Source organism: Falco peregrinus, chromosome 7, assembly GCF_023634155.1.
Source record: "Falco peregrinus isolate bFalPer1 chromosome 7, bFalPer1.pri, whole genome shotgun sequence".
NCBI lineage: Eukaryota > Metazoa > Chordata > Aves > Falconiformes > Falconidae > Falco > Falco peregrinus.
Genome location: NC_073727.1, coordinates 87,255,291 through 87,279,544, shown reverse-complemented (window position 1 = coordinate 87,279,544; position 24,254 = coordinate 87,255,291). Strand labels below are relative to the sequence as shown.

At 44.3% G+C, this 24,254-nt stretch overlaps 1 protein-coding gene across 7 annotated transcripts in view; it reads left to right on the top strand.

The window, feature by feature from the left end:
- Positions 1 to 24,254, top strand: part of BACH2 (BTB domain and CNC homolog 2) — a 196,814-nt gene that overhangs the window by 110,237 nt on the left and 62,323 nt on the right. The window contains exon 1 of one of the 7 annotated variants that reach the window (XM_055809679.1): positions 3,969 to 4,102. The exons of the other annotated variants lie outside the window; for them this stretch is intronic. Within the exon in view, the coding sequence (XP_055665654.1) occupies positions 4,091 to 4,102 (12 nt within the window). The 5' untranslated portion in view covers positions 3,969 to 4,090. Of the gene's footprint in view, positions 1 to 3,968; positions 4,103 to 24,254 lie in introns of those variants that run through there. 7 annotated transcript variants of the gene reach the window in all.

The window sequence follows — 24,254 nt, the reverse complement described above, 5'->3', positions numbered from 1 at the left end:
CAAAATGCAGAAACCTCTGCACACAAATTTCCTATTTGCTAGGTATGAGTTCCTCAGAATATTTAAAAAAAAATTAAAAAAGATTTCTTGAAATCTGTCCTACAACCATCTGTAGGCAGATGTAAATAATGTAAAATTTTAAGATGCAGATTTTTAGTGATTAAATGTCTGTCACCCGCCTACCACCACAGCCTGGGAAAAATGTGTCTTTTTAAAAATCTGCATCAAAAGGTCAGGTAACTTGACTGAGTTAAGAAGGAAATCAGATTTCTGAAGGCAAAGTCGCATCCCTTTGAACATTGACTTATCAAATACTCCTAACTCTTCGTACCAAATCCAGTTCTCAAGCGCCATGGCTGTACCTGAGGACACGGATGGTTTTATCCTACTGGGGTTTGATGTAAGACATGGCCATGTCTGAATTTCATGATTTTTCTGGTACATTTTCCTGTTGGAGTGCTGTTTTTATAGTGGAGAAGGCATTTTCTTACCCATTTTATAGTACTGGCATATGGGGGCTCTGCACCTCATGCATCATCACGTGGAGCATCTCCTGCCCCAGGGAGCTTCACGACCTCCTGTGGCATGCTGCCCTGGTTGTTGTGCTGACAGGCACCAAAGAGCATTTTCCTGCAGACTAGGGGAAATCTTCTTTGCTACTAATTAATCCAGTTACTCCTACTGCCCCCACGTTGAGAATACATAAAGCTGTTGACCACTGCCAGCACTGCGTCGGTCCCTCGTTGTGATCAGGTGCTCCTCGGTGCCGTCAGTGCCTCTGTACTTGAGGCAGGCTGCACCCCCAGTCTGAGTGGCGGGGGACAGCTTTTGATAAGTGTTTGCAGCAAATACATCTGTTGATTAAATATATTTTTAATGTATGTATACATATGTGTGTATATATATAAAAATAACAGATATATATGAAAAATACAATTTTAAATATATATATATATATATGGACAAATATAATCAGTATGGTCTGGAAAGTGCCGATGTAGCTTCGTGTGCACACACGTGTGGGCAGTGATAGGACATCCCACTCTGGATTTTTCTGACCAAGAGCCCCGTACCAGAGGCATCCCTGTCTGGGTACACGTGGCGACCATGGGCTGTATGGCCCGAAGGAGCATCCTGCTTGTGCTTAGCTGAGCCTGTGGGGGAGGACGGTGGTGTTTGTTGCAGTATAGCGCGCCATATGAAACCAAATTTATTCCGACACCTCTCACCTTTGCTGCCATTGACCACAAGTTTGTTTGTTCCTCACCCCAGTGGTGCGATGGGCTGCGTGGGTACGCGGTGTCACTGATCTGTTTACTCGGCGTTTCCCACGTGGCTGCCATGTTGTGGTGAGGACTTCTATTTTTCGCTGTGACAGGTGACAGCCCGGGTGCGTGTGTGTGTCAGCCTGAGGGACTGAGTCACAGCCCTCCCTCCGCCCAGGGCCAGCGGCACTTCCCCTTACCGGGGTGGGTGGGGGGGGGCAAGATGCCAGCCCATCTCCACAGGACGGCTTACCTGCCCACATTTTGCTTTATTATTTTTTTTTTATTTTTTTTTTTTAACAGAAAAACTGAGAGGTGGTGATGGCAAGATCAACTTTCTCTGTAACCCAAACCAGTGAAAAGTAAAATCCATCTCACCACAACAGTTTTGTTTTCACTGCTGGTTCAATCTGTCCTCTCCCTCTGGCAGAGCCCTGCACAGTCATTCAGTGCCCGGCTTGGGGGTGGTGTGGTTGTTAGCTCAGTGGTGTATGACCCATTTATTTTCATAATACTTAGATACCCGTGCTTCTGCAGCATTCAGCGCACAGATCCTACGACCTAAATCCTCGCCAGAGAAGCACACACCTGATCTCAGCAGTGCGCGTAGAGAGCAGCCGGCTCTGCGCTCGGCTTGCCGGGGGCTGTGGGAAGGTGATGGGCCATTGGGTCTGGTGGGCAATTAATGACCAAAGGCAGGTAAAGGTACATTTTTCCAGGGCTGGCACTTTGTCTTAGATTATTTTGTTAAATATTGATTGCTAGTTTATGGGACGTGTTTCCTGTTATAATTTGCAAAAAGTTGAGAAATAAAAGTGTTGTAGCGGATGCTTCTCTGGCTATAATAACTTGCATTTTCAGAGACAGCAAGGTAATTAATGACATGAGATTGTTGACTCGTCTTTACCCCATCGGCAGATGTGGCATCACCTGTACTCTTGTTGGGTCTGGTCTTAAGATGGACCTTTTTCTGTATTTCTTCTTTACTCAGCTAATTGAGTTAGCTTTCTGCAGGTTTTCAGATGATAATCAGGTTCGTTCTTGTGTTGCTTTTGGTAAATGGAAAGAATCAGGCATAGGACAGACAGGAAAGTAAACTGGCATCGTAGTAGACCTGGGAGTTTTAGGTATTAAATTACAGAATAATTTGCAAAGCGACTTGAGTTAAAGTGGATTTAAACACAATGAAATCATCCTTGACAGCAATTTGTTTGAAGTTCTTCTACTGTTATGAGTGTAAAGGGATTTTTTTCGTAATCACCAGTTTCTGGGTAAAGTATTCAGCATAATTTCTCACAGGTGAGTGAAGCATTAACTCCTTGTACCTCAGTAGTTTGGGCAGTGGGGGAAAAAACTGAGAGTTAGGGAGAGGCAACTCCTCCATTTCATCATTCAAAAACTGGTCAGTGGTCAGCTAACTTGGAAAAGGACTCTACCAGGTAACTGGGAGAAAGCAGTTAATTAAAGGTATGAAAATCCAGCAGGATCCTTGACAGTGGATACGCACTGCATACCAATAGCTGTCCTTGATGCTTAACAGAATGTAATGGCACTGTAAATACAAACTGGAAAAAAAGTAACAGCCATTAGCTAGTTTGCATCCCTTGTTCAGATGAGCCATGAGTTCTGGGGTTTTTGCATTTATATACTTTTGCTGTAGGTGTTGGAAGTGTGGGTGGCCATGAAAAAGCAGTGGTTACAATAAGATTTTCCATTTATTGCCCTTTGTGTACAACTAAAAATAAGGTTCAAATGCTTCAGAATTTGTAGAGCAAGCATAATTCTTCTCTAGCTCTGATGACTGGCTTGCCTGCGACTTCAGCTTTGTCTGGTGAGTCCTAGGCTTAAATGCTTGTACATGGGTCTGTGTTGGAAGGAGAGGCAGAGTTTACTTGCGGTGTGGTCTAACTATGTTAATTCATCAGCTTCTTGCTTTAAAAAAGAAAAAAAATAGAGTTAGGCTTGGAGCATAAGTAAGAGGTAGTGATGAAAGAACTTTGGAAGAAGAATTGTTCAGCTCTCTGGAAAGAGCAGCTTTGGAGAGGACTGAAAGATCCTTAAAATCAGCCCTCCAGAACGTCACTGTTGATCCAGAGCTTCATCTTCTGGCAAAGAAAAAGAAAAATAAGGGAGGGGGGTGGGGGGGTGGAAAGGAGAACTATACAAAACTGCTGATCATCAAGGAACAAATTCTCAGGGTTAACTTTTGGCACCTAAAATCCTTTTGCTTTGTTTTTTAGGGTGACAGTATTGAAATATGCTGTCTTGGTAGATTTTCCAGGTAGTTGTACTGGTTAGGAACCTACTAAATTAGTTGCAATATCTTGAGCTACTAAATCTGCTCTGACCACGTTAATTGGTAGTTCAGCTTGTGGCCAAGAGAAATATTCAAGAGAGACGTTGTCAGCATATGCAGGGAAATTCGTAACTTCATGGTGTCAGGTTTGGTGCTGTCCCAGCTTCGCTCATTAAGTAGCCGTGGCATTTCCAGAGAATGAGTGTGCCTGTGCATGTCAGGCCTCTCGGTTTGATGTCATTCTTGCGATGGATGAATAGAGAGAGCATCTATCCAAGAGCTGCAGAAACAAAGGTAGAGGCTGAAAACTTGCTTTCTGCTGTGTGGCAGCTTGAGCTTCGCTGCTTCCTTGTTGCTTTGTGACCTTTCCAGGTTTTCCAGGCTTGACAGGGTAGCAGAGGTGTTGGTCTTGAGAACTGGGCTGCGCGAGACAATAGGTTTTCACTCTGAGTAACAACACCACGTGGCACGGAGGATGTAGGGTGCTGGGGGCACTTAGAGGCACACACGCTTGTTCCATGGAACAGCCATGCTGTCAGCGGTGAGTCTTTTATTATGCAATATGAAATCCTTTTAAATTATCTTGGTGTAACCCGCCCCCTCTTTTCAGAAGAGCTCAGTGCCTGTCGATGCTGCTTTACTTTTGCCTTTCTGCTGAAATGCACATTTCTGCTTTTACATCTGTGTGCGCCCCTTGGACCGTCTCTTGCCTTGATACAAAGTACGAAAGGCAAGAGAGCTAATGCAGTAATCAAGGTTTTAAATATTTCAGGTGGGAACAGGCAAAACTTCAGCAATAATTAGTTTCCACAGCAGTGGTTGCTGCAGGGAATTACATTACATCTGTTATAATCGCCTGCGTGTCCCAGTCCTGTAGGTGACCAGATGCTGACAAGTGGCGTGAGTGCTTGTTGTCATTTTTTCGGTGAAATTTTCCCTTTTAGGTACAGATGTAGAGGTGGGTTTTTTCTCCTCCCTCCTCCTCCTTTCTACTGCTGCGCCCGATGCTGATGAGTTCAAACCTGATGGCTTTGAAGATAACAGCAGGAGAGAGCGCGTCATGCGGTGATGGCACTCACGCACCGCTCACCGCTGCCGCACTTTCCAGCTGGATGAGACACGCTGGTCTTTTCCAGGGGTATCGCCGCACAGGCTATTTTTAGAGATGGCACATAGGGCGCATTGTGCAACTATCAGTACCCACTGCTGGGCTCTTCATTTTTTCCCTTGTATGGTGATCAGGTTTGCAAGGTGTTTACCTTTCTCTTGAAAAGGTGGACAGATGTTTTTTTGATCCTTTTAACCACTCGCAGAGCTGCTCCATGGAGTCTGTGGAGTTGTGTTTTCAGTATACAGTCTGAAGGGAACAGTCCTGCATGTGGCTGCTAAATTAGGATTAGTATAAGTGACCAAAGTGATACAGTTGAGATTTTTAGCTGAAGAGCTCTAACAGCCTGTTGGGTTGCATAGCAAAAGATCTGCTACCTCAGAAACCCCCCAGCTTCGTTTTTTTTAACTTTCCCGCAGCAAACAAGCTGCACTCGGGCGTTTTTGCAGTTGTCATAAACCCTTTCTATGTCTCTCAGTTTCTGAAGTCCTTTAAACAGCCACCTGGGCTGTTGCTGCTCCCTGCGATGTACAGGAGGTCCTGTGACACGGTGGCCACAGACCCCGGTCAGCCAGCGACCCCCTCCCACATACCTGGGGGGAATGGTGGATGCTTAGGGATGTGGTGCAGCCTCACAACGGGAGCAGAGCCGGACAGAGCAGTTGACTGCTGCCTGTCACTTGCCGGAGGAACAGAGCTGCCTGGTCACAAGCTCCTTATTGCATTGCTCGAATAATGCAAAAACATTAGCAATGGAGATTTGCTGTAATGGTGTATTTTAAGTGCGTCTCTGCTCTGCCAGCTTCACTTTTAATGCACTCAGTTAAGGAATGCTTTGGAGGTCGCTGCTAATGGATGAATCTTCCGGAAAATTGGAATTTTCAAATCAGATTGACACTTTGGAGTGAGAAATATAAATCTAATGAGAGTATTTCAGCAGAGGTTTGTAATTAGGAATGAATGGAGGGAATTTGTACGCGCAGTCTGCAAAAGGGCACAATGGAAGGTGAAATTGCACCCTCTGTGCTGAATGAGGGATGAAAGCCAATGTATCAGTGTCATGGCATGACAGTGTAGAGTATAAATGATACTGTCACTGAGTGCTGCAGAAGGTATCAAGGGAATTCCACTCCAGTAAATTACATTACTTAGACAGACCTGAAGGCATTGTGTCTGAATGATTGGAGGGAAAAAAGGTTGTCAGCACAAAGCAGAAGATATTACAGAACAACTGGCTGCAGGGTTGGAAAGCGGTGTTTTTCTGATATTTACCATGCAAAGCTCTTCAGATGCTTTTTGAAATTATTTTGGTTGAATTACAAATGTATTGATGAAGCAATAGTATTTTTTGAGATGGTGTTCAGAGTGCGTACCAGCCTGCAGCAAAAGGTTGAACATGCACAGCTCCCATTTTTTCGGTAGGAATTGGGACTCCTTCAGACTTGGGAAAAATCTAGGTGTGTGTTCCCAGCTCAAGCAGTGATCTTTATGCATTGCTTCATTTGGCTGAGGACTTGATTTTGGGGCTGGGTTTTGGCTATAGAGTAATTCTAGCATAGGTTTATGGGGAGAGGAAGGTTATTACCATTCTCACTAGTAATGTCTGGGGCTGCATTGTAGTGAGCAGCAGCAGATCATGGGACAGAAACTTTACGGTCTTGTTTAGAGGCACTTGGGTGACATGGCAAGGTCCATGATGCAGGCAGCTAGAAGCATGACATCATATCAACAGTGCAGCAAAAATCAGAGACTTCATCCCTTTCAGCATGCATGCGCTGGCACATCGCACCTATGTGTTTCTCACGCTGTTTTGCTCGTTGCCCACCCAGACCTAGTGCTAATGCCACCTTGCTTCCCCCAGTCACAGTGATGGTGTTGAGTGGAATAGTTATTTATCACCTTTTTTCCCTCTGTAATGACCTATTACATCCACCCTCACAGGGGTGGTACCTCAGGGATGTGGCTTAACTACTTCTCTGTCTCTGACCATACATGCAGACAACATCTACCAGCTCCTGTCATTTCCTAGTCTGCTTATGGGTGGGACAGCCCAGCTCCCACAGTTCTCCCAGTGGTAAAACGGCTTCTCCCCGAAAACGCTACATTTCATCCCTGCAGTGCGTAATAAGGCTTGCCTGCCTTGGGGCTGCTTCTAAAACTTTAGCAGATTTTGTACTGCTTAAAAATGTATTTTTCCACTTGCCTACTCATTAAAAGCATCACTGAGAAGTGCATATTGTAAATAATAAGGGAGCAAACTTCATTTCTCCTCTACAAAACTTGATTCTCAGCAAAGCCCACACATGGCAGGAGGATGGACATGCAGCGCAGATACATCAGCAGTCCTTAGCATAGGTTTCTTTGCCTGGAAATACCATTTCAAGTTGTGGGGGCATTAGCCAGGAAATACAGCCAAGCTGAAGGGTATCGACTCCGGAGACGTTGTGGTTTAAATGCTTCCATGGGAATGGCCCATCCTCCTCAGGATGCGGGATTCAGTCCTTACAGCCCATAGCTGGAAACCATAGCATCAAACCTACAGGCAGTGTGAAAAAGCGGTGAGGCATGCGTGGAAAAGGAGATGCCCTAAGTGGGATGGGATTCAATATTAGAGCAATTTATTAGCCAGTCCTGATCATAGCCAAAGGTGAGTGGGAGGAAGCAAAGTGTAATTTGTATCTGCATTTCCCGCATTAGAACTGGGCTGGAGTGTGGGACTGTGTCTGTCTGTCGGGGTGAAACAGTTAACATCTAAGAGATATGAAGCTTGTCCTTAGACCGTCATTACCATGGGAAACTACTATGCCTGCTTAAGCACCCATTTGTAGTATTACTGAAAATCTGCTGTCGCTCACTTCTCCCGTGGTATTTTGTGTCAAAACCTGGCATTCTGACATATCTTTCTTTTTTCGCGTGTTGGGGAAGCATATGCTTTTTCTTATATTCAGTGTCATTCCTGCGGTCATGATTGAGCCATGTTTTCAAAATGTGGCTCTTTGTAGTCGTCCGTCAATCCACAGAAGACCCGTTTGTTCTCGCTGCCCCAGCTCTCCATATGATGCCGTTTTCCTCTTCCCACGCTGGTCTTGTGGCACGAGCGCCTGTAAGCAGCACCTGTGAAGTCACCAGGGTCACGCATGGGGAGCGGTGGGTGCAGGACTGGACTTCAAATGCTGCAAATTACCACAATTGCAAGAGTGGGGTGGAACAGGAGAAGGAGTGACCACGCTCTGTGCCTTGGGGAGGAATGAGAGACTAACCCGGTATTGCTTTAACTGAGGGAGATACGGAGCCTCCTCAGTCAGATCTATATCCCCTGGCAAATGGATTTTGTTATGTAAATGGCTCTCCGCTGTCCCAGAAGACTACCAAGACTTCCTATCTTGTACAACGCATTTCTAAATAATCAACCTTTGTGCAGAAACGTTGTGGTTAGCAAGCCCAGCTTGCTAATGAGTCAGTGGTTTAATCTTAATTCTCACTGCTAGTGCTTTTGATAACACATGGCTGTGAAGTTTGACATAGCAGAAACTTCTCTATAAACTCTGATTTGCTTGCCAAAAAGTCAGCCCATTACCATTAATTCCCCTCTTATCATTAGTGTTATTAAACTGACGATTGATGTGTAAAAACTGCCATTTGCATGAAGTTCCCAAAACTGCAGTAAAAGAGACTTTTGTTCTGTCTTGGTAAGGAGAGTGGGGGGGAAAGGCAAAACAGCACTAGTTCTAACAGCAGAGATGTTCATATAAAGACATGTTCTGAACAATAAGATCGTTTATCCATGTATGACATAAATACATTGGAATTTAAATAATGAGAGATCTTGTGAAATGCAGCAAAACGCACACCACTGGCATTGTGAAGTTTCCCTGCTCTAAAGCCCTGTTCTCAGGGAAAAGCAGCTTTACTTTTGCTTTGAAAATCCATTATCATAAGTCTTTTTTTAAAAAACACTTGTCTTAGTGCAATATTAAAGCAATTTTATACCCTAAGAGCAGCTCTTTTGTAAGGTAAAGTGCAGTCCCATGTGTGTATGTAATTATGGTTTATAATGCTTCTCACAATCCTAATTTCCCCCAAATTAAGAAAACCACTCACCTTTTTAGGCTTTCCTTTTCCTAATTATTTTTTGCTCTGCCTGTTTTTCTTCCCCAAAAGATCCTTTTTTAAAAATCCCTTCTTAGGAGGGGAAAAAAAAGGCACAGAACGCTTTCTGGATTCATGGCAAAACACTGCTTGAAGGAAGCTTTTTAAGAGTTTAGGTTAAAAAGTTTCTGCCTCTTTCAAACTGCATGGGTGACATTGCTATTTTGGGAGGCAATGCCATCTGCTTGTTCAACCAAAAAGCAGGGAAGATGTTCCTAGTTCTAGCATAGACTTTTGGGTTGATTCCACATAAAATTCCCCACCAATCTTCGCTTGCACTTGCCCCCTCTATAAGCTGGGCAGAGCAAGGCATCTCTTCCACCTTCACAGCTCCCAGGGGAAAGGTGTTCAGCTCGTGGTCCACAATGAGTAAGACGTGGTTCTTCACAACAGGCACAGTCCGTCGTAACATATGAGGCCTGTAATTCCTCCCCACAGGTGTTCATGTCACAAGAGCAATAATGAGGACAAAGAGAGTGACATAGCGCTGACACGCCGCAGGTGGCTGCTACCTGCAGGTGAAGAAGAGGGCATTTGGGGGAGGCTTCACCGGGTTTTGCTGGAGGAGCTGGATTTTTGTTTGCTTTTGAGTAAGGAAGAGGAAGGACAAGTTTTCTGGGGTTTTGCTTGCTTTTTGCAGAAAAAAAAAAAGCAGTAGGACAGGGTTCCCTGGGGGACAAATCAACCATCTACCAGCTAGTGCAGGTCTAAGGGGTGTGGGAGCTAGGGAGGACAGGAAGACTAGGTGGGGAGGAACGGCAGGATTTGTAGGGAGTGCAGGTGAGTTGAAGGAAGAGGTTGACGTGAGTAGGAGCAAGGTGGAGGCTGTGCAGTATTTACCATGAGTCCATGGAAGTAGCACAGGGGAACACAGAAATGTGAGAAGAAGTTACTGTAGTCCTCCATAGGTGATGAAGGCATTCCTCTGAGACAGGAGAGATTTAAGCCTATGTTATATTGCTGAAGTATTTGCAAATACGTGTGTATCATTGTTACAGTATCTTCCTGACTGCCAAAATGTTTCATCCAATCTCTGTTGACAGAAAAGATTGCTTACTGATAATTGCTTTGCTTAAGTGTCTGATAATATGCCAGAAACGAGAGCATTCTCTGTTAGGTCATCTTTAATTATGCATGTACCACCTGTCAGCTTTAAATCTGGAGAAGATTAGTTTTCTTATTGGATTTATAGTAGGGAAGAGAGCCTTCAACAAGAGGACTAGGCTACTGGAAACAGTGTGCCTATGGGGGAGTTTGACAAGCAGTCTCCTCGTCTTCCCTAGTCATGGATACCGCTGTTGGTACATGCGGAAATATTTGAAATATTGCCTAAGCTAGCTGCCGTAGTGATGGTTTTCACAGGAAGAGGATTTCAGACCATCTGTTGCGTTTTCTAGTTTTCCTTTTTCCCCATTTCAAAGGGAGAGGGAGCGCCAAGGTGGGGGAGGACACGCATCAAGTCGTGGCTCCTTTGGCAGTGCTGGGAGGAAATCCCCCCCAAAAGCCTTGCGAGGGGGTTACTCACTCACCACCGATTGAAACACACAGTAAAACTAGTCAGGCCAATGAAGACATGCCAATCTAATAGGAAATTAAGGGCTCAAAAGACTAAAAAACTATGAGGATGGGTGCTTTGTGGAAAACCTCAACAGGGAGAGATGGTAAGGGTCTCTGAGGATATTAAAGTAACAGGGTTGCCATTACCAAGCCTACTTAAAATATTAAAAATTACCTTGGAGAGGAAATTTATCTTTGTACAGGGTGGGGAGGCAGTAATTGTTTGGGAATAGGCAAAGGGATTTTCAGTTCACAGGAGATTACTAGCTATTTATTTGGTATAGTAATAGATTTTAGGAATCTCCTGAGTATTCTTATCTCCTTTACTCTGAGGCCAGTCTGGAGAGTCGGGAAGGGATGGTTGTTTGTCCTCTGAAATACACCATTTATACCAAAAAACAGGAATCATCTTTGCTAAGCAAACTTCTCAATTGCTTTCAGCAGAAGAGAACACCACTTGCACTGTCAAATGTTGGTCCTGCTGCTTCTTGCCTGTGTATCCAAGTGTCCCATGCTTCCCCCTCTCTGGCATTTTGGTTTTCCAGTTTCTGTCATCACTGCCTCAGCCTCCTGGAAAGAGTTCCTCAGTTACATTGGTTAGCTGACACTGATCGTTTTTCCCAGTAATACCTTCAGCCAGTGCTGTTTCTGAAAATCTGGGATTTGGAACAGTAGGTCAATTTGTAAAACAACAAGAATGAGGGAAGAGGGACAGATGGCTCTGGATGTGAGAGCGTGTTTCTGTTCATCTCCCATTTGGCTTTTGCTGATGCTTCATCATTGCACGAGCGTTTGAGGCTGTCGTTTTGCATTGGTTAAGCAGTAGTTGCTCCTTTGCTGCAAAAATTTGCCTATGGCACTTGTCATGTCCCCCTTTCTGCTCCTGTGGAGCTCCAGGGCAGGCTTCCTCTGCAGAAGCTGGCAGTGCTTCTGTACCTGAGGACATGGGAAGGGTTTGGGAGACAAGTCAATTTTCTGCTCAGAAATCTGACCTTTTCTCCCAACAACTGTGCTGGGTGAAGCTCACCTGATTATTTCTTTGTTTAGGATAAGGTTGCCAGACTCGCCTTTCTTTGTTATTCCTGTGTAAATGATGACAACTTCTCCATCCTCTGTTGTGTTGCAGGATTTTGCTCAATTCTTAGACAGAATCTGATTGATTCAGACTTGCTCAGTTCTCTCTCTCTGGATGGGGGTTCCAGTAGCACCACCTGGGTATAGCTGAACTTTACAGAGCTGAAATGGAAAAGTGTGGGGGTGTCCCATAACCTTATTTGCTCATTCATGATTCATTCTGCCTTTCTTTCCACCCTCCAACTGCATGCTAAAGGGCTTTCCAGTCTAGCAGTGGTCACTGGAAGACAACTCTTTCGTACAGGCTCCTTTGTTAAATATGAGGGAGTATGCGTCTCATTATCCTTTTGCTACTGCAGATCTGTGTAGCCCCACTGGGAACTGCAGGAGATGTCCCGTTCACCAGTTTGAGGGACAACCATACTTGAGTGAATGCAGCACTCTGCTTTTGTCTCTGAAAAACCAGGAAACTAGAGGAGATTTAAGGGATGCCTTTAAGGATTAAAGAAGTATTTACTTAAAACCAGACTTGAAATAATGAAGCAAAATTTCCCTCCCCCCCCCCTCAAAAAAAAAAAATTAAAAAAAAGCATCCCTAGCAAGGATCTAGCAAGGATATGCCCTAGCAAGGATGTTTCTGAGCTCTTCTGGCTTGCGAGATGTGGCTTACGTAGTCCCCAGGTCTGCCTGGTCCTGGAGGCTCTTTCTTGCCCTATATTTTATAGATAATTACTTAAAACTACCCAGAGCAGTTTTTCTGGAAAGACTTCCTGTTCTTGAACCCAGGATAGCATCGGCTCCCTTGTCCTGTCTTACGACTACCTGCCCTTTTTCTCTCCTGGACTCTCGGTTGGAGCTTGCCCACTGCCTTGGTCACAGGAAGGTCTTCACCTATCTTACCCGTTTCTCACATGCACACATTTAATATTTCTCTTGTTAACGCACCATTTGTACTTCTCTTGTAACTTTTGGTGTCTTGCTGGTTTTAGGCTTCACACTTTTTCTCTCTAATTTCACTCTTTTAAAAACACTACAGTAAAACTTTTCACTTGTCAGATTTCGTATCTGTTAGAGACCTCGTACAGGATTCATACTTTTCATTCCATAGCAGTGCAGCAGTGCTTGATGGTGAAGCTGGTGAAATTCAGAGCGATGTGTTTACATTGAGATATCCGACTGTATACACTGCTAATTTTAAGAGGAAGGAGAACCCTTCTTGGGATAATTAGTTTTGCCATATTTATAGACGCGACCTCTTGCTGAAGGATGTTTTTTTTTTCTGACTCCACATCAGCTGCTGACAGCCGGAATTACAAGGGTTCACTGTGAGTCTCAGGGTCTGTGTGTGCTTATGTATACAGAGCACAGACAAGATGAAGCTGTGGAAAGAGACTGAAGGCAGCAGCAACGCTAAACCCTGTAGCAGTGCCCAGCAGTGAAACGTCTGAATGACCAGCGTGGGTCAAATTCCAGCCCCTGTCTAGGCCATAATGATCACGAAAATCGCCTTGTCCTTTAACTGATTTTACCAATCTGGATGAGTAGCCAAGAAGTCAAGGTAACCACCTCTGCCTTACCTACAGCCCTGGCAGCGGCAGCACAAGCTCCTAACCACCCGATGGTGATCTGCCTGCCCCCGCAGCCTGCCAGGGCATGGGGGTACTGCTGGGTCTCCCTACGTGCCCTTTTGAGGAATGAGAGGCAAAGCCATGCGTGGATCGTGTAAGTACCACAGTCAGGTTCTGCAGTCGTTCTGCCCCAAGTCGGCTGGCAACACAGCACTGCAGACTGCTGGTAAATACATGCAACCTTCTCAAAAAGTTCAAGTGGACAATCGGAACAAGGCAAGTGGCTGCTTTTGCATTTTGGTTGCAGAGCGTTTATGGAGGTATTTCAAGGAAACCTCTTCAGTAGCAGGAAGCTGCTGCTGCAGGCATTCGATGAACAAGCTGCATAGTCATCTTCTGCTCCTGGTGCCGCTGTCCCCGGGCTGCTTAATAAATACGTGAGTGTGACCATTGTCAGCCAGGCTCTGTTTCTTTTGCCTGCGCTGATGTGCCAGTATTTTATGTCACATCGAGTGAGGAGGGAAGGTGGTGATACAAAGCCTTCTTTCCGTTCCCTTAAATGGGATTGATGACCACAGCTTAACAGCATTCCAGGAAAAAGACATTTGATTAAAGGTGGCCAGAGTCTCCCCTGAGATGCTGCGTAAGGATGTTCATCCTGATAATAACTTGCCTTTGCCACTTTCAGGGCAGCTGTTCCTGTTGCAAATCCTGCATCAGCTCACTGCAGTTAATGTGCATGCACATGTATAAAGGTGCTTCTTTGACTCCCCTCCAGGCTGCCTCCCCCCACCTCCCACAAAGGCCCAAGGGCTGCACGGGATGCCTGTGCCACCGGCGGATCCACCTTGAGGGTGTTCCTTCAGCAGCACTTGCTTGGTGCCCTTTGGTGCCCCTTCAGCCATGGCAGGGTCTGCTCTGCAATGCAGGAGCACCAGTGAGCTTCCTGCACACAGCAAACTGGAATTCCCTCTGGGCCACTACGATGAAAATTGCAGAAACCTCACTGAGCATGGGAAAGCATTGTGCTTTTATGTGCGAGGGCTTGCCAGTTTGAATCACATCTGTTGTGTTGCAGAGAGGAATATTGCTCTGGTTGCAGTGGGTTAGTGGAGTATTAGCAAGTCTCGTTTGCAAGGGGTCCCAGGCTTCAGTCTCATCTGTCACCAAGAACAGGAATCTACTCTGACAACTTCTGCAAATCCTAGTTTCGCTTTTGTTTTTTGTTCTCCAGCCGTGTTCTTCGTTTCTGAAACACTGTTTGCGTACCACAGATTATTTTTTTGTTGTTGTTGCAAATCAATTAGCTTTAATTTTTTTTCTCAACTACCTGATTTTTATCCCATCACTTCACCAGCATCCTGTTGTTAATTCACATGATACATGATAATGTGATGTGATATACCTTGCTAGTTAGCAAAATGTTAGAATAGCTCTTGGCAGCTTCTAGATGAGTAATTAGCAAGTAAGAATTACTCAAAGATGTGCACACTAGCCTAAGTAGGCATTTTCCAGCTGTCTGCAAGTTCAAAAACTAGTAGGGACTTTTCAGGCTCTAACACAAGATTAATTACTTGCTACTAGAAAAAGAACAATTACGGAAATGTGTAGTGTGTAATCAGGGCTACTGTGTTTTGTTCCTTAATTTGGAAGTGGATTTCTTTGTCACAAAGAACAGGATTTTTACAGTATTTGGTAGTCATTTTCTTGAGGAGGCAAGCTTTTTTTTTTTTTTTTACAAGGGGTTGTCAAACTCAAATTCAAAATACTAAGCCACCTAAGAAGGCACTTCGGGCTTTGTATACATCAGTCCTCACATCACTGGGCATAGCACTGCCTTGCATGGGGACGGTGCAGTGCAGGCGCCTTTGTGCTGGCTGCCTGGGCCAGGATTCCCAGGTCCATATGCATCCTGGTGTGGCCCAGGACATCAGCGTTTCCTTTCTGTCTTTCTAATGTGCAGGAGTTTCAGTCCACAGTGCTTTCTTTACAAAGCATTTGCACTGCTGTGTCTCTGTTTTGCATGAAGAAGCCCACTTAAATCAAATATAGCCACACAGCTGTGCTAAAAGCCTCCTTTTTATCCACAGGCAGCTATTGTCAGCCTGCTTTTATTTTGCGTCTTTTCTATTCTGTTGCTGCTCCAGGATCAGCCTGAGGGTGGCTGGATTTTTGTTTGCTCCCTGCCATAAGGTAGTCTGTCTCCGGTGGCACAATGAGAGAGGAACCAGGCAGAGCAGAAGCGTATGGCTGGTGCATTCGGAGAGCTTAACAGTTTTATTTTAAGCTCAAGCTCTTCTTGCCACCTCCATAGCCTCTTCTGCTCTCTGCCTTTTGCTTGACATCTCTTGGGCCTAATGCTCTTATCAGCTGGATTATTGTCTCTTGGCGCTGTGTCCTCATCCACTCTCCAGCCTCTCACCAGCGATTACCTCGCCCCTCTCGTCTCTTCTCTACTTCTACACTTCTCCCTGTTTGCTTCTCTGAGTGCTTGCAACTTTCCCCCCCCTCGCCTCCCAACATCACCCCACCTCTCAGTGGGGGAACGGACCATTTCTGGGGACCTTTTCTCTTGGTGTCACCTCCATTCCCACTGCGCTTTCCAGCTCCTTGGCAGTCATTCCTCTCTCTGTTCTGGGTGGCGCAGCCTCTCTCTGCTGCCCATCTACTCTTTTCTGCTCCATCCAAGCGTCCTTACACACTCGTTGGTAGTATGCAATGGCTTTATCTCTGGCTTCTTCAGTTTCTTTCTGCTCACTGAAAATATGGGAAAATAGCCACTCTTTCCCATTATTTGTTTCCCTGTTCTCACTTCTGCCCCTCCACCCCCCTGGAGGCAAGGGGGCCAGGACTGGGCTCCTGCGCCCTTACTACAGGCCCTTCTGCCTTGAAAGTTCTCCAGCCATCCTTCCTCCACCTTTCCTTCTGCGTAACTCTTGATCCATAAGCCCTCAGCCTCGTCAGCCTCCTCTCTCTCTCTGAGGTAAGCCTGGTCCTTTTCCTTTTGTCTTGAATACTTCCACACATCCATAGTAACACAATTTTTAGCATCCTTGTGGATGTTGCTTCTGGCTCTTCCCCATCCCTTCAATTTTTTGCCATTGCCTCTGGATTAGTCCCGTTTCAGAGCTTCTTTCACACATCTCTTTCCTCCTTTATTACTGAAAGCATTTGCACAAACATCCTTCTCATGATTTTAATTTCTCCTCTTGCTTTTATGTTCCTTTTGGAAAAATTCTTGCTACATGCCACAGAGAAGAATGTGTGCGCGCATGTGTACGTCAGGTGAGAAATGCACACAGTAACAGCTGCAAATAATACTGGCCCACCTAATTTGTACAGAGTTAAAGGAGCGTTTCCTCCTTGAAATAAGTCTGGGTTGATAGGACTGGCCCAAGAGATGTCAATTTTTAATGTTCAAAAACTCATGCCAGGCAACATGGGCTATTCCAGAAACATGCAGTGACAGTGATACATATTTTCTGAGGGCTACTAATTAAACACTGTGCATATGTGTGCACATATATATATACATGCATGTCTGTGTACCTGTATATATGTATATAACTATATGCACATGCAAATTCATCTCTATTTTTAAGACACTATATTGGAGCATAGTATGGTGTGATGAAAAGCATCATGTTATTCATAACAAAGTAGTGACTGTCCTGTATTTCATCGAGCAACAAGTATTTTTAAAGCTATTTAACATTCATTTGGGCTTGTAGCTGAACTATATTGTACTAGGACTTCAATTCTTAAAGTAATGGCACGAATCTGTAAATATACTTACCTGATCTTGACTTCCAATAAATATACGTTAACTGAGTCTATTTCTACAAGACTTGAATTGTTTTAATGGCAAAATCTTCATTTAGTCTGATAGTAGAAAATTGGCTCTTCCCTCCATGAAGCTATGTCGCTATGTGGTCAAGTTTATCTAAGAAGGCTGGATTTGGTCCTGCATAACAATATTTGCATTCTTCTGACAGTCCAAGAAACACAATACATTGCTTTAGTTAGATTTGTGGGGTGATTTTTCAAAATTATTTATTTCTTACTGCATCCTGCAGTATGGGTTAGGTACAGTTAGTGTAGGCAGGAGCTGAGGGGGAAGAAGCAAGAAAAAAGTGTGCTTGCTTTTACGTTGCAGACTGTTCTCTTCTGTGTATATGGAGAGGCAAAACTCCCTGGCAAACACTAGGGTTTGCCATCTAGGCTTGGTCCCCTTTTTAGCACAGAAATTGCTGTAGGGGGTTACGAGCACTGGGAAGTATTGATTGTTTCCTAGCATGCTATTTGTATTACATATTTCAGTTAATAATTAGTAATGCTTTTAGATTAGTTTCGTTTGAAATACTAATCAATAAGCTTTATAGATCCCCCACTTTATACATAAACATGTCAATCTCCAATGGAGCAAAAGAGCTTTCTTTCATCCCAGATTGTTTCTACTGTATAATTATTAATCTGTAGTTTAATCTCCTTCATGCTTTTATGGCTTGATCCCGCTTGTTGCAGGGGATCTCAAATCTCATTAAAGGGCACGGATTAAAGGCACTCGACACCTTGCCAAAAAAGTGCTGGAATGTGCCAGCTAAGTCCTGTTGCATGTAGACCTCCCAGTGCTTCTCACTCTACATGTGCAGCACAAGTGGGACTGCCTGCCTTGTAGCTTGTCATTTCCCTCTACAAAGCCTTCATTTTGAACCAAGTAGGTTTGCCAGACTTCAGGTGCACAGGGTCACAGTTTCCTTGCTGTGATGTTCTCTCAGCCTGTAGTTGGAAAACCACCGCCAACGTGTTTCAGCAGAGGGGGAAGTAAAAAGGAAAATAAGGCTTGAAATTATGTGTTGATTTTCCGATGTTCAGTGTTTTTTTGAGCTCTTCTAAAGTTCTGGTGCCCCCATGCTGTGGAGCAAAGAGATGAGATCTCAGCTGGGGAGTGTGGGTTTGAGGCCACAGGTGCAGCTGTTGTTGTTGCTATTCCCATGGAAATCCATCTAACCAGCCAGAAACTTTGGAAAAGAAAGCCCAGGGCAGCTGATAGCTTCTGTTCAATGCTGCCTTGGAAATCTGGTTTCTGACAAACCAGGGGGACCTGCAGAGCTGTGCTCTGCTCGCTCCATCCGTATTCAGTGTGGCGTTGCAGGCTGCTGGGTTGTGATTTTGCAACCAGTGGCGGTGGTCAGCCAGCGCTGCTCGGGAGGCAGAAATCTTGTGGCTCCTGACCCACGTGGGCTCCAGCGTCAGGTTACACAGTGGCACCTATAGTTTGTTTAAGGTAGGAAAATAGGCACAGAAGCTGTTAAAAGAATATAAGGTTATCAAGTCAAGCGAGAAATGTTGTAACATTGCCTGTTCAGCCTTCACTTGGATCCTATGTGCATGCACATTTGACAGTCTTTAATTGCGTGTCTCCAAGATCTGTGGAGAATGTAGCTTCTCAATTCACATCAGAAAAAGCACACACACTTGTTTCTTCTCAGAAAAAAAAAGCATTTGCTTGTACATCAAATATCATTACCTCTTAAAGATTGTCCAGTCTGTAGGTATGGGGTATGTTTCATCAGCCAGGCAAAGCTTCCATAGGTCACAGCTGGCTGAAACACAGCCCTGAGCAGACCTGCCGTGGTCCTGAAAGTCGTGTGGCAATGCTGAGGCCTCTGTGGGGACAAGGTCCTTACTGATTTGTTTTGTGTTGCCCTCGGATGTGGCACAGTCAGGTGGAGCGCCTGTCGCCGTGTGAGAGGGAAGGCAGAAGGTAGCAGCAGGCTGCACTCACCACGCTGCTGAGGGTGGAGAACGGCTTGGGATTTCGTGGGTCTCCAAGCTGTGGGCTGCAGGGCCTCTGGGGAATGTCTGCGTTTGGTGGCCTCTTGCTCTACCAATAGTACATTCCCCTTGAAGACGGATGAGCAAATGGGGGCTGTAAATTAATCACAGAGGGAGAGAGTGACATCAGTGAATACCCAACCGCATAAACCACCCTTATGTGGTGCTTTCATTATACGTACATCTAAACCATGCGTGTTGTACAAGAATCACCGTTTGACTTTTTATTAGCCAGGTTCTTAGCGTTACGGGAGAGGCATTGGAGAGAGTGGCACATGAGCAGGAATCCAAGAGAGTTTCAGTGGGAGCAGTTCTCTTAAAAACAGACTGGAAAATAAAGGTTTGCATCTTGTTGCATGAGAAAATGAAGCAAGAAGGGAAGCAGTTTGTCAAATGCTATTATTTGTGGACAGTCTTAAATAATGTGACCTTGTGCAAGCGGAGTACACCACCTCCCAGGAGAACATCAATTTATGCATGCACTGTACTCAGAACTGAGAAAGATGTTTTCCAAAGTTAGAACCTGTTGTGTTGGCATAACATTACATTTAAAGTTAAAAGCGTTGAACACACTGGGAATTGTTGAAGAATATTCTGCCAGCTGCTCAAAATTATAATTTTACACTGCCATCAATAACAAAAAAACGTTGCTCTAATGAGAAGCCATTACGGTTAAATGAAGAAATAGAAGTTGTGATAAAACATTAATTAATTGAATATCAAAAAAGGAAAATAGAAAAGGTAGAAATGTTCCCTAGATGGTTTTTGTATTTGAAACAGTGCAAGTGTCCATCCTGTGTCATGATGTGGAAAGAAGAGAAAGTTTGCTGCTTGTAGCAAAGGAGGATCTGAGACAGGCAAGAGTGGTTGAAATTAAGTATTTTCACATCCTAGTAATTTTTACATCTAGGAATCTTAAAGGAGGTAGCTGAAAAGCTCTGTTAAGTGGCTGTTAATTTATAATAAATCTTGGGAAACAGGGGAAATTCCAGAAAATTGGAGGGCTGCCAACTGTATTTCCGATATTTCGAAAAGATAAAAGGGATATCCCGGGGAACTGAAGGCTGTTTTAGCTTGACGTCAGTCCAGGGTAAAATAGCGGAACAGCTATTTCAGGATCTGTCAAGAGAGAACTTGGAGGCTAAAGGTATAGGTAATTCCAGTAACAGTTAAAGAGACAGCTTGTCAAACCACTGGTTTTCTGTGGTCTGTTGGGATTCAAGTCTGCATGATAAAGGCAACTGTTGATGCTGCCTTTAGGAGGCCAGATTCTGCCTTTCAGGCTTGTGAACTGTGTAAGGAATGCCCTGAGATTAAAACTCCCATGACAGAGTGCGCTAATTAAAACTGAAATAATCAAGCCACTCCCTGGGATAAAGTGTGGCTTAGTTTTTGGTTTTGCATGTTAATCTCCCACTTGATTTGATTTGATGGCTTTTGCAGCTTTAAGCGTGTTGAGTACATGGTAGTTCGGGGCGGGGGGGAGGCAAAGAAAGCAAACAAACTTCAAAAAGCTGCATGAAAAGCTCAACAAATAATAAGTATCCTCAAACAAAGATTAAATCCACGTTCTTCTTATAGCAGCCTTTGCAGCTTTAATCCCTCATTCTTTACCATGGCAAAGAAGATTTCATAAGCTCCTCTGGATCTTAGAAAGCTTGTCTTTGCCTTCTGTTGTCTTTGCAGTCCTCTACTGCAGGTGCTCGGTTGGCTGTACTTCCCTCAGAACCAGGACCCAAATGCATCACATCTTTTCTTTCACTCTGGGCTCCTCCGGGCTGCAGTTGCACTTGGTCACAGTGCCCATTTCTCTCACATCCTCCCCTTACCCCAGCTGTAGCCCGGTAGGTGTCGGCAGCAGAAGTGATTGCTTTCCGTGCGCCTTCCTCCATGGCGTGATTTATTGTCTACAACAGGAAAGGCAGTTTAGTTCCAGAATAAGAGCAGACTGAGGATCATGAGAAGACTCGCAGCCCTTGCTTAAACCTTCCATTAATAAAATGGCAATTCTCAGGTGCTTGCAGTGTCAAAACCACTGTCAGGATCCCATGGCATAACCCAGGTATCCCTTTGGCACGTGCTCTGAGAGTTTCTAAATAGTCATTTCAGTGACCATCAGATTTGATGGTTAGAAAAACATGTGAAAATTGTTTTTTGCATGTGTTGATAGGCCTTCCAAGGTTCAGAGCTGTAAATCTGTGGATCCTAATGCCAGTAGTCACTAGAAGTTATTTATTTATTTACTCATTTATTTTTAGATTAGTAAAAATCTATGATTTAATCATAAGGAACTATTTTTCCTTCGGTACATATGTTGTCAAAGAGAACACTATTGTTGGTATCAATTTGGTTGTAGAAAATGCTGCAGAAGCAGATAGCGGCCCGGTCTCTAAGGAGAAGGAGACACCTGTATTCTTTCCCAAGAGCAGAAGGTGCAGAGTTACACCCTATGAAAATCTGTCCCAAATTTAACCCAGTGACCTACTGCATGCGCTCCTGGTCTTCACACATTAATCACAATAGATGTGTTCCAAAGGACATGTCAGTTTGCATCCCAAGGAAACGTGAAGGATATTCTGAACACCTGCTAACTTGCACCAAAGATGAAGAGCTTGCTTTTTTTTTTTTTTTTTTCTTTTTGGGGGGTGGGGTGGGGGGAGTGGAGAGAAAGGGAAAAAAGAGAGAGCAGGTTTATCCCATAATGACTATGTAGTATGACAGGAGGAAATGGGTTTCTGTCATTTTTGCAACCTCTAAAATTCGAGTACTCAAAGCTGTTAGCAGTGGTTTTGGATATACCCTCTCATGCAGACAGAACTTCTTCCACCAGTTCTGCAGATAAGCTGGAAAAGCAGTGATTAGCACAGCTTGAGAAGTGAAGAGAAAATCAACCATGAGATAAAATTTCAGGAGACAACTTTTCTATTTTCCTCCGGAAAAAAAAATCAAAACCAATGTTCATTTGATAGCAAGCTAAAATGTCAAGTACAGAGCTTCAGCACTGAACTCTACTGGAGTTTTTAAAGGCTGGGCTTTCTTGAGAATAAAGCAGAAGGGAAATCAATAGCTTTTACTTAGATAACTTGTTGGCATAATCTTTCACATTAAAAGGCAGCTAAAAGGAGCAGAACAGTGCTGCTGTTCTTAATTTGTAGCTACCAAACACTGGTGGTATTGGGTCAATATCTGCCTGGCCTTTGTTCTCATATTAGCAAAAGAGACTGAAAATAGAAAGACACATTCTTTACTATCCCAAAGTATTGCCATACTGGCAAGTGACCTAAATACTTCATAAACCATTTGTGCTTCAGCAATTTCATCATTTCAGATGGCATCATACTGCAAATTATAGATGCGTACACGTGCACGTGCACCCATAGACACACATGTAAATTGAATGTTTAGGAAAAAGGTGAAAGCCGTATCACTGTATCACTCCTCAACCAAAGCCCTCAAATGCTCATTTAAAGCAAGCAAGGCAGGACGTAAATCTGGTGGGCCCTTGACAGAACTTCCAGCTTCCATTTGTGTGGAGACCTTAAAACTTTTCAGAGAGCTTGCCAAGCTGGAGGGCAAGGTAAGAACAAATCAGTGCTTCATTTTTCCCTCTCTGATTCTTTAATGTGGCAATTCAGCTTACCCAAGAATAACCCAAAAGGTTATGTCTTTTCCCCAAGGTCCTGAAGCCATTGAGCACTTCAGAAAAACACATCGTTTGTTTTGCTTGGTGGTTTCCTGGCACTGTTTCAGTGTTGGCCATTCCCACTCTGCTTTGAATAAGCTATTTTGAGTAGCAGACTTGGTTCCAGTCCCCTTCACCATAGCCAGCTACTGAGTAAAGAGCAATGTGAGAGCCATGAGAAGAGACACTGTATCAGGGAAGAGTTCTTCTGTGTTTCTAACTTTCAGCGTACATATACGTCAGTTGAGTGGCTTCTGCGAAATGAGCATAGAAGACAGTTCTTCTGTTGTTCCTTCTGTTTTCCTACCTGGTCTATGCCTTCCCCCTCTACTGTGCCTCTCTCCTGAAGGTATCATTGCTTATATTTAAAGGATGTTGAACATGCATGTTAAATGAAGCCTGACTTACTGAGTGTAGGACAATTAGTAGTACAATTATACAATTTTTCCTGAGTCATAAAAAGGTGCACATGTATACTTTGCCTAGTAGGCCTGTATAAATGTATATGTCAATGCATGTACCATGCATAACTATTATTTGCATGTTAACTAAAGTCCCTAAAGACTGTGAGCTGTCATTACCTTGTTCAGCTGCATTACTCTCTCTCAAAAAACAGTAACACCACAACCCTGTGAAGTCAAGAAATAGTTTTTATCTGTATGTGGAACATAAATCTATTTGGACTCTTCAAAGCAACCTCCACCGGGAATCCCTGCCTCCTTATGGTACAAATCTCTGAACAACCTGAAGCACAGTTCTTTAGAGTAGACACCTGGGGTTTAAATAAACATTCATCGTGGGGACTATGGGTATCCTGACACTAATTAAAAAAAAAACAACAACAACAACAATAACAACAACAAAACACCCAAAACAAAACAAACAAAACCCAAGATCCATTGCAGAAATGAAGCTGTGGTACATTTCTGTTTATGTGTGCAATCTACCAGTAGCAAAAACATTGTAAGTAACCAAAGTGCTACAGACAAAAGGTATATTCAGCGGTTCTGTTTAAAAGCCTGCGGGATCAGAGTCCCTTTTGTTTTTTCCCTTGTCTCTATCCAGATGTGCAGAAGATCTAGGTCCAGTATAACAAAGCTGGTAAGTGACTTTTGCAATGGGACTTACTTCCTACATCAGATCTTCTGTGCTGTGACAGCGTATGAGCTGTGCAAAGGCAGCCATTCCACAGTCTGGAGGATGCATCCCTGTTGCTGTTGGTTTAAGCTAAGGAATGAATTCCCAGTATTCTCATCTCTACTTCAAAAGCACATGAAACTTGCCATATGGACACAGGGCCCATGGCCCAGCTCTGCAGCCAGCCCAGGCACTGATACTTCTGCTCGCTGCCCATGGTGTAGCTCATGGGGGACCAGTTTGTGGCCCTTGAACCACATGCAGCTGTTAAGCAGTTCAGAGGGTGCTCCCTGGGCTGTACGCTCGCTGTGTTAGAGCCATGCGGCCTCCTCAGCAATGTGAGTTCTTGCCTGGAGGAGGTGGTACCAGATGTCTGCAGGGCCCTGCTGTATGCCCAGCCAGACCTGCCTCTCTGCGGGGCCGGTGGTTGCATCCTCTCTTGGGTTTCTCTTAGATACCCTCCTTCCCGCTCGTGCTCAAGCAAAGGCCTTGCACCAGCTATTGCTATCAGCAGCAACACCTCTACAGCCGCTGGCCAAGAATGCTCTACGCCTTTTCCACCTATCCACGCATCTTCTGC